Source organism: Panthera uncia, chromosome B1 (assembly GCF_023721935.1).
Source record: "Panthera uncia isolate 11264 chromosome B1, Puncia_PCG_1.0, whole genome shotgun sequence".
NCBI lineage: Eukaryota > Metazoa > Chordata > Mammalia > Carnivora > Felidae > Panthera > Panthera uncia.
This window is the reverse complement of record NC_064811.1, coordinates 160,564,029-160,574,500: the sequence shown is the minus strand read 5'-3', so window position 1 is coordinate 160,574,500 and position 10,472 is coordinate 160,564,029. Positions and strand designations below refer to the sequence as shown.

Sequence of the window (10,472 nt, the reverse complement as noted above, 5' to 3'; positions counted from 1 at the left end):
GAGTGACCCCGTGACTCACGGGTTATGGGCGTGAGTCTCACTCTCCCTGTCTCAGAGAAGGCGTATAGAAGCCCAACATGGATCTGCCTGTGCCTTAGGTTTTTGGTGAGCTTCATGGTGGATGCCCGGGGAGGCTCCATGAGGGGGAGCCGTCACAATGGCCTGAGGGTGGTGATCCCGCCCCGGACATGTGCCGCCCCTACTCGTATCACCTGCCGCCTGGTCAAGCCCCAGAAGCTGAGCACGCCGCCCCCACTGGCCGAGGAGGAGGGCCTTGCCAGCAGGATCATCGCGCTGGGACCCGCTGGGGCCCAGTTCTTAAGGTGAGAAGTCACTCACATGGGATGCGACACGTGTCCTTAACCTGCCTCTGCCCCTGCCCCTGCCTCTGCCCCTGATGGTCCATTGCTGCCACCTCAGCAGCAACTACCCAGAACCACCCCAGCCACAGGGAAGAGGAAATGCCAAGTCCCAGAGCCCCATGCAATCTTGTTTGTCTGCTGTCCTGACAGAGTAACAGAACCAGGAACTTTTAGTCCCTGTCTCCCAGATACACTAAGGAGTCCACAGCCCCAGGGTGGAGCTTACTCCTCTCAAATCTTGTATGATACTAGAGAAGGGGACTGAAAAGACTGGGCTGGCTACCTTGGGGCCTTCAAGGGCTGAATTATTTAAGCTTTAAAATGGTATTTCTAAAAGACAGCCCTACAGCATTGCCCCCAAGGACAAGATTAGTGGGCTTGAGACTGAAGCAGAGTGGGGTTCTACCTGAGCTTTGTTGGGACAGGTGTGTCCAGGGAGGCCCGGCCTTCTTGCCTTTGTCCCCTGCCTGTCCCCACCTCTGAGCTTCCATCCACCCCTGGAAAGCAGCCTGCAGAGTGCTTTTGTGTTGATTTTCCTTTTTTTTTTTTTTTTTTTAATTTTTTAATATTTATTCATTTTTGAGAGACAGAGAGAGATGGAGCATGAGTGGGGGAGGGGCAGAGAGAGAGGAAGACAGAATCCGAAGCAGGCTCCAGGCTCTGAGCTGTCAGCACAGAGCCCAATGCAGGGCTTGAACTCATGAACCGCAAGATCATGACCTGAGCCAAAGTCGGACGCTCAACCGACTGAGCCACCCAGGCGCCCCGATTTTCCTTTTTAAATGTAGTCATCAAAGCCTCCCTCTGAAGGAAGTGGCTTTATCATCATTGGATAGAGGAGAAAGCTAAGGCTTGGTCCCCTGCCTAGGGATATCTAGGAATGGCTGGCAGGTTCTCGGGATCAGGTCCAAGGGCTGGGTTACTCAGCTGAGCGTCCACTACATGGCCATGGCAGGAGATCCCCCTGTGAGGTGAGATTGGGTCCTGTGCTTACTGTTCCTCCGGGGCCTGGCAGTGAGTGAGGGACCCTCGGAGCGTCTCAGGAACTCAAGGAGGGTCTGTTCCCCATCCGGACCTGCCCCAAGGTGGGGCCTCGCTCTGGCTACAGGATCCCATCTTTCTCCCAGCAGGGACCGACTGCCCCCCCTTTCCCTGTTCTTTCCTCCCCGTGCACAGCCACCCGCCCACAGGCACCCACGCCCACATCTACACACCTTGCCCACCATCTGCTCTGTCCCCTCAGCCCTGTGATCGTGGAGATCCCCCACTTTGCCTCCCAAGGCCGTGGAGACCGTGAACTCGTGGTGCTGCGCAGTGAAAACGGCTCCGTGTGGAAGGAACACAAGAGCCGCTATGGAGAAAGCTACCTGGATCAGATCCTCAACGGGATGGATGAAGGTAACTGAGCCCCAGGGATCCCAGAGCAGGGTGCCCTCCTTCTGGAAGGTGGGACTTGAACTTGCAATTTTGGGTGGGTTGTTAGGACTGCCTGGAGTTTGGGAAAGCCAGAGAGACCGGGGATGGCCCCATCAGGTCCAGTCCCAGGTGCCTGGGGCACCTGAGGGGTGCTGCTAGGTGCCTGGGGAGGGGACAAACATCGGGAGCCAGGGATGAGGAGGTTCTGGGGACACAGTGGTTGAGCCTGCATCTGGCACGACGGCATGACTGGGGTGGGTGGCATCGTGCCATGTGATTACAGAGCTGGGGAGTCTGGAGGAGCTGGAGAAGAAGAGGGTCTGCCGCATCATCACCACCGACTTCCCCTTGTACTTCGTGATCATGTCACGGCTCTGCCAGGACTACGACACCATCGGCCCTGAAGGGGGCTTTCTGAAGAGCAAGCTGGTCCCCCTGGTGCAGGCAACGTTCCCAGAAAACGCTGTCACCAAGAGAGTGAAGCTGGCTCTGCAGGTGACACAGCCCTCCCTCCTCACCAGTTGCTCCCCCCCCCCCACCGTCCAACTCAGTTTATGGAAGGTGGGAGGAATTCAAGGCCCCCAGGAAGACTTCCCCAGCACATCCCCCACTTTTGTCCAATGCCTTAAAATCCCAGTTAGAGATGTGACCTTAAAGCTCAGAAGTCGGGTGAATGGGGTAGGGCAGGCGCGCTCCCTGGTAAGTTGCAGAAAGCCCCAGATTACGCATTAAACCACAACGCCAGCATGCTCGCATGCTCGATGTGAGAGAATTCCACGGGGCATCCTGGAGAGGTAACTAATGGTGAGCAAGGGTGGTGCCATCCACGGAATGGGAGCAGCAGGAGATGGGGAGAAAGGGCTCCGGAAAAAGAGCTGAGCAGTGATATCAGCCCCAGGATGGGCTCCATGCCCAGCAAAACAGATCTGTGTGGTGCAACAGTGGAAGGACCGCTGCACCCCCTGGGAGCCTTTGCCTTCTGTATAAACAGCCTGCTCTCCCTCTGGGGATGTGCTGGCCCTCATGAACAAGCCCCCGCTGCTGCTGGAGGCTCAGTGCCTGCCTTTGCTACCTTGCAGGCCCAGCCTGTACCAGATGAGCTTGTCACCAAACTCCTGGGCAACCAGGCCACGTTCAGCCCCATCGTCACCGTGGAGCCACGGCGCCGGAAGTTCTATCGCCCCATTGGCCTTCGGATCCCACTCCCTCCTTCCTGGACAGACAACCCGAGGGACAGCGGGGAGGGGGACACCACCAGCCTGCGCCTACTCTGCAGTGTCACTGGTGAGAGGTGCCCCTGTCCCATCTTCTGGGCAGCAGCAGCTCCTTCTGGCCACATGAAGGAGAGACAGAAGGGGAAGCCGGCCATCACCTTGCTTCGGCTTCCCTAGGCGATGTGCTCTTTGAAGGGAGGGAGGGGCAGTCCGTCTGACTAGAGCCTCCATGGAATAGCTCGAGGAGGGGGAGGGTGTGAGAGAAGAGATGTGCTCAGGGCCACACAGATGTGCCCATCTCTGCCCTTTCATGCCCAGCCCTTGGCAGCTCGGCAAGCCGTGTGTGTGCCACCTGAACACTGTCCCCCAGCCCACCTCTGTTCCTGTTGCAGGAGGAACAGACCAAGCCCAGTGGGAAGACATAACGGGGACGACCAAGCTCGTGTATGCCAACGAGTGTGCCGCCTTCACCACCAACGTCTCTGCCAGGTGAGCCCAGAAACCCTGGGCCCTGCACCGAGTGGTCAGCGCTGCCCTGATCATGGCTTATCCCCAGGCCTTGACCCGCCCACCCCGTGCTTAGGGCCCCCCGTTTCCCCTTTCCACACAGAAGCCCCCACCCTGACCACCAGGCTTTCTAGAGCAGCCGTCCCCATGGCTTATGGGCTCCTTCTGTTTGCACGGACATGAAGTGCTCCATCTGGCCCATAGAAACGTGCTTATAATCAGCCCTCTCTTTTTAGGTTTTGGCTGTCAGACTGTCCTCGCACTGCTGAAGCCGTGAACTTCGCCACCCTGCTGTACAAGGAGCTCACCGCAGTGCCCTACATGGCCAAGTTCGTCATTTTTGCCAAGATGAATGACCCCCGGGAAGGGCGTCTGCGCTGCTACTGCATGACAGACGATAAAGTGGACAAGACCCTGGAGCAGCATGAGAACTTCATTGAGGTGGCTCGGAGCAGGGACATAGAGGTACCATGGCTGGACGTACTGTGAAAGTGCTTGACTAGCATCATCTCCCTTGATCCTCATACCCGTGTGTGCTTTTATCACCCCCAGTTTACAGATGTGGGCACTGAGGCTGAGAGAGGTTAAGTAGCCTGCCCAAGGTCACATGACTAAGTAGAGGGTAGAGAAAAGATTTGTCCAAGTAGTCTGACACCAGAGCCCCCAGTTTTACCCACTATGCCAGGGTTCTGGGAACGCCCCAATGCAGCAGGGAGGGCGGCTGGACAAAGGAGGTAAGGAACAGGGACTAGATTTGAACCTATTACTGACCCTAGGAGACTCATCATGTTAAGACAAGTAAGAAGCCAGGACCTTTCCAAAAGTCTGGCCTTGGAGTCTGTTCTGAGCCTTCTTGGGGGGCTGAGGGACCAGAAGGAAAAGCACAAGGCCGGAACTATGGAGCCCTACCCCTAATCCTGATTCAAGGACAAACTAGACAAAGGACTGACTCTCTCTGGGCCTCAATTTCCTTACCTATCAAATGGGGTCATGATAACTTCTCAGTCGAAAGCATTATATACACAATAGGGATTCTTATAATAATGGGTGAGATTATGCTATAACATGGTCCTTCCAACACTTCTCATAAACTAAACATTGCAGAACAAGTGTGAAAAGAGATCCAGCTTTTGGGGGGAAGCCATATTTTGATACTTCAGTGGAGTTCTAGAGTACTCTGATATCAACCCTGATCAGCCACCCAGGGATAGGTAAAGATTCCTGCTTGTTGTAAAATCCTCTGAAGTAAGGGGGCACCTAGGTGGCTCAGTTGGTTGAGTGTCCAACTTTGGGTCAGGTCATGATCTCGCAGTCCATGAGTTCAATCCCCACGTCGGGCTCTGTGCTGACAGCTCAGAGCCTGGACCCTGCTTCAGATTCTGTGTCTCTCTGCCCCTCTGCCCCTCCCCCGCTCATGCTCTGCCTCTCTCTCTCTCTCTCTCTCTCTCTCTCTCTCTCTTTCTCTCAAAAATAAATAAACATTTTAAAAAATTCCTCTGATGTAAGGAAGCATGCCTCCCTCATTTCAGCCTTGGGAACAAAACCTTTTTCAAAACAAATGGCAGGTTGTGTCTCATGCTGTAGAATGAGTATGATCTGGCAAAGAGATGACCAAAGCTGAAGGCAGGACATGACATTTGCTTTTCTCCTACAGGTTTTGGAAGGAATGCCCCTTTTCGCGGAACTCTTTGGGAACCTGGTGCCCGTCAAAAAAGCTGCCCAGCAACGGAGTTTCCTCTTCCAGTCGTTTCGGGAGAACCGTTTGGCCATACCTGTAAAGGTGCCAATCTCTCCTCTGGGTCTACAAGGTTCTGGGAGGCAGAAGTCTCTAAGCCAACCAGCCTGGTGGCCTCTGGAACAGCACCCCCCCGAATCTTGCTTTTGTGTGATTGAATTTAGGTGAGGGACAGCAGTCGAGAACCAGCAGGGTCCTTGTCATTTCTGCGCAAGGCGATGAAGTATGAGGACACCCAGCACATTCTCTGTCACCTGAACATCACCATGCCCCCCTGTACCAAGGTGAGCTGCCCTCCGATGAGGACCCTCACCAGAGATGGGGTTCCCTGAGGAGGTCCCGAAACAGACGCAAGGGCGCGTGCTTCCCAAGGACCTCTTACCGTCACAAAGCAGCCTTTGAAGGCTCTTTGCCGTCTTCTGGACAGTTGACGGTGGCCTGGCAGGGAGAGTGTGCCCTGGCCCTTTCTGCAAAGCTAGGACCAGATGCCAGTGTCAGACAGTGGTCTGCATGTTCTCACTGTGGGCCTTGAGCCCTCTAGGATATTCCTTTTCGAAGGCTAGAAGGAGCCCAAAAGATGTCTACCTGAGCACCCCTCATCTGGGCTCTCTGAGGCTTAGAACTGGGTGTCACATTGCTCAAGGTGACCCAGCTGTTTGATAGGCTTTTTCAGGCCTCCTTTTCATATACTTGCTTATCTTCCCCAGGGTGCCAGGCCCTCAGAGAAGGGAGCCCTGGTGTCTCAGCCACTGCAAACACCCAGATTTTTGAGCTCAGCAAAAGCGTCTTGACCAAGTATGTTGATTTATCCATACCTGTAAGAGCATCCGAGTCACCACTGCGCAAGGGACTTTGGAGGGATCATATGTCTCCATGTTCTTGTTGGTGTCGTTTGGCTGCTGCCATCGTTGTAACTGTCAGCCTTCTGTGCCCAACTAGGGAGAAAGCAAGGTTACATCCATATGTCGTGGCTCGATTTCTCTTTACTGTCTGGGGAGAGTATGAGTGCACTTCTCTTTCAAAAGAGGATTTCCTGCACCCAGAGCTAGCATCTGGGTGCTTCTCTGTAAGGCTGGAGTGCTAAGCCTCGGACTGGTGCCAAAAATAGGTCTTTTGAGTATAAAGGAACCCAGAAAGAAACACTGGTTTTTAAGTTCAAACCCCAGCTCTGCCACTCATTAGCTGAGCTGCCTTGGGCAAGTTACTTAACCCCTCTAGGCCTCAGTGTCCTCATGGATGAGATGGGAATAGTAATTGTACCTGCCCAGGGGCTGTTGTGTGCATCAAACAGGGCCTGTCACGTGGTAAAGGCCATGTGAGCTTGCCATTACTATTAGTGATAAAGTGTGTGACTCTCATCACTCCCTCTGGACCCCCACCTCTTCGCACACATCTGCTCTTTGTGTTGCGGCTCCAGAGACACAGACCTACTTACTGTTGGCCGGGATTGGCGTCATGCCCACCCCATAGCCCCCGGGCTCCGAGCACCTTCCCACCAAGGGGGTAACCCCAAGCCCAAAGCACCCTTTCCTCATCTTTCTTCTGCAGGGGAGCGGAGCTGATGACAGGAAGAGGACGTTGACTCCCCTGGCCCTGAGATACAGCATTCTCAGCGAATCGTCACTGGGTATGAACCCCTTTGTGATATGTGCTCACTGCCTTCCCAGGAGGTTGTGGGTCACATCACTCCCCCTCACTCCTTCAAGAGCTCTGCGTTGATGCGATTTCCTTAACTCGTTATGAGCACAGCATGCAGAGCCTTTGGCCCTGCTCCCCACGGAATGCTTGCAGGCCAGCATGCAGAGGTCCGCCGGGGGCCAGAACATCCATCTGAGGTCATTTACCCACACCTGCCCATTCTGTGTCCTGCCAAGGATGCTAAATGAAACCCAATGCTTCTCCCTAGGTTTTCTCAGTGGGACCGACCGAGCAGATATGAAGATGGCTATTATATCAGAGCACCTTGGCCTCAGCTGGGCGGGTAAGTCGGGGACTCGGGGGCAAAAGGCACCTTGCCAGTCTACACGTACCCCTCCGGCTTCTTGCCTCTACCTCTTCCTACTGTCCTCGGTGCATCTGATGTGTGATTGTCTTGTGCAAGTCTGTTGCCCAAGCAGTGCCTTTGGGTATACCCATGGAAAGTAAGCTCCCACCCTCCTCCATTCCTGCCCGGTTTTTCTTTTTTTTTCTGCCTGGGTTTACTTTATAAGAAAGAATTAACTTTTGAGATTACGAGAGACCTTAGAATTGATCTGGTTCACCTCATTTTACAGATGGGAAAATTGAGATCCAGCTGAATAGAGTGGCTGTAATTAGTGACAGAGCCCTGGAAAACCAGCCAACAAATAAGCACAGAAACAAAAAACTATGTCTCTATGACTGCCTTTCTCTTCCTCCCTGTACTCACGTTGCCCTTTCTCAAAGGCTGACTTTGTTGAAGGAAAGGAAGGAAGAAAAGGAGATGGCTCATTTTGTTCACTTGTAATCTCTGGCTGTACCTGAGGTCTACCAGAAGTCCCACAACAAAAGGGTAGATCACATCTGAAGTGACACTGTGTGTGGGAAAATACAAGTGAAAGCTCAAAATGCGTTTTATTCAGTCACAGGACCTATAACTTAACCACCCCCCCGCCACCGCCTTGTTATGTTAGCTTTTATATGAATGGACTGCCTTTACTCAGTCACCCTGTGGAGAGGACTTCAGAGAAACTCAGAAGCCTTAGCAATAAGGCTTACTGAAAGGCTCTGTGACAAAAATTTACAACAGAAATTCAGGAGCTGTTCGTTCTTAAGCCAAAAAAGAATGCCTACTGCTGCTTCTTGGTGTGTGTGTGTGTGTACCTGTGCATTCTGATCCTTACCATCACTGTTCCCTCTGGTCTTCCTCATCCTTGAAATTAGACTCTGAGGCTGTTCTCCCTTCCAAAGCACCTGTGAGAAATAACAATAAAAATAATGGGAGGGTGGGGCGCCTGGGTGACTCAGTCGGTTGAGCGTCTGACTTCAGCTCAGGTCATGACCTCATGGTCCATGGGTTCAAGCCCTGTGTCAGGCTCTGTGCTGACAGTTCTGAGCCTGGAGCCTGCTTCGGATTCTGTGTCTCCCTCTCTCTGCCCCTCCCCCATTCATGCTCTGTCTGTCTCAGAAATAAATAAACATTAAAAAAATAATAATAACGGGAGGGAGAAAGTTAACATTCTGTGTTATTGCCTTGCATTTAAATGGGAGCTTATATTTTCATTTTAAATGTAATTAGTGCCTTTCCCTGAAGAAACGTAAATACAGAAAAGCATTCCCGTGATAACTGCTTCCTGGTGAAAAGTTAGTGGCACAGACAGCACTGGAGTGGGCGTTCGCAGGCTCAGCCCACTCCTGGCTCTGGCCTTAGCTTGTGCCACGACCTTGCATAAGCATTAACCTTGCTGAGAGGCTCAGCCTTGTCATCTAATAATATGTGAATTGATGAAAGAAAGAAAAGATATTCCTTCATTCGTTCATTCAATACCGATTTTTTGAGCATTCCTATCCCTGCCCTATTTTCTGGATGTCGGAAGATGTAGGTGTCTGTGTTCCCCTAGTTGCTTCCTGGTAAGAAGGAATACCAAAACCCAGGGGGCATTGTTCCTTGATTCCCGGTACTCCCTGCCAGATGCAAGGCACAGCACCTGCTGGGGGGACCGGAGGTGGGCTCACATCCAGTCTTGCTTCTCTGCCTGCAGAGCTGGCTCGGGAGCTTCAGTTCAGCGTGGAAGACATCAACAGGATCCGTGTGGAAAACCCCAACTCCTTGCTGGAGCAGAGTGCAGCCTTGTTGAATCTCTGGGTCACCCGCGAAGGCAAAAACGCAAAGAGTCAGTACCGTTAAGCTAAGGAAGCGTCCTCTGTCCAAAGCCCGTGCAGGACCTCCCCTTCACCGGAGCCTTTCTGACTTCCAGCTCCAGTTGCCGTCTTTGCCTTGGAGCCAATCCCTTTTGCTGTCTCTGTCTCTCTGCCCCTCACGCACACACCTGTCAGGGTCCTGGGGTCCTCGGGGAGTCCTATCATAAGAGGATAGGATGGTCTTGGCCTTGGCCTTTTTCCCATCCCCCGAATAAGACAAGAGCCACACCAGAACGAGATGACAGCACAGGTGTAGGGTATGTGACTTCTCACTGAGTTTCTCAAACAAATGAGGACTGTCCTCTCAGAACAGAGCAAATCCTGCCTGATACAGGAACATCTTTTCCTCCAACCTGGAGGGAAGATCCGTTGCCCTGTTTTCAGCCCTTTCTCAACTAAATTCCCATACTCAGAAACACTGAGAGGAAATTGGGTGTCTGCATTTGGATCTCAAATCAACTGGTGAGGACCAAGGATCTCAAAAGGACAGTATCCTCTTCTCCTCACTCTCATTTCTTGCAGAATTCCTCTCAGATTACAAAAAAACAGTCTTCCCATGCTTTGCAGTTGACCACCCTTAGGGTTTGGAAAAGATCTGTCAAAGGGTAACAAAAGCTTCCCCCCCACCCCCCAGAGGCAGGTAGTTTTGATTCTGACAAAGGAGGGGTGCTGAGAAAACAAATCATCCCCCACTTCCCTCCCTTCTCCACACCCCACAACATTCCCACACTGTCTATGAGGATTGGAGCCCCCTTGGCCAGCGCCCCTTCTTCCCTTCTCCCCCTGCAGTGGACAATCTGTACGCAGCCCTGCGCAACATTGACCGGAGTGAGATCGTGAACATGCTGGAGGGCTCGGGCAGACAGAGCCGCAATCTGAAACCCGACCGGAGACACAGAGACCGGGACTACTCTTCGTCACCCTCCCAGATGAATGGTGAGTGTCTCCTGGAAGGAGGTGGGGCTGCGCTGGGCGCCACCTTCCAGGCACCAGCACAGGACACTTCGTGAAACCATCTTTCCCTCTGGTGGGAGGTTTGGTCTCCTCGAACTCCCTCCCTGGTGGTGCTGAGAGCAGAGGCAAGCAAAAGAGACAGGGGAGCACTCCTGTGCAGCGGGGCTCCCGGATGCTCCCCTAGGCTCCAGGCTCCTGCTGCAGTCCAGGGAACAGCTGGAGTCACCCCTGCATGTTGCAGAGGCTCTCCATGGTTCTGTGCCACCAGTGGCCCCACCTCTTGGGGCCTGTGTCCCCATCTGTAAAACAGTCAGTGGTAGAGAAGCAAAGGGCATGGAGATTCTGGCCCAAGATCTGATGTGGTGAAGCTGGCAGGTGTTTTAGAAGTCCTATGAGGCTAAGTGG

At 53.2% G+C, this 10,472-nt stretch overlaps 1 protein-coding gene across 1 annotated transcript; it reads left to right on the top strand.

Annotated features, from left to right (window-relative positions):
• The first annotated feature begins 12 nt into the window (after positions 1 to 12).
• On the top strand, positions 13 to 6,031 carry LOC125923300 (ankyrin-1-like). The gene is made up of 9 exons (XM_049631491.1): positions 13 to 323; positions 1,606 to 1,760; positions 2,062 to 2,273; positions 2,858 to 3,062; positions 3,385 to 3,481; positions 3,736 to 3,964; positions 5,154 to 5,279; positions 5,399 to 5,518; positions 5,942 to 6,031. Exons 1-9 carry the CDS (start codon positions 25 to 27, stop codon positions 6,023 to 6,025), a joined length of 1,527 nt encoding a protein of 508 aa, XP_049487448.1. The 5' UTR covers positions 13 to 24; the 3' UTR covers positions 6,026 to 6,031.
• Positions 6,032 to 10,472: the final 4,441 nt, after the last annotated feature.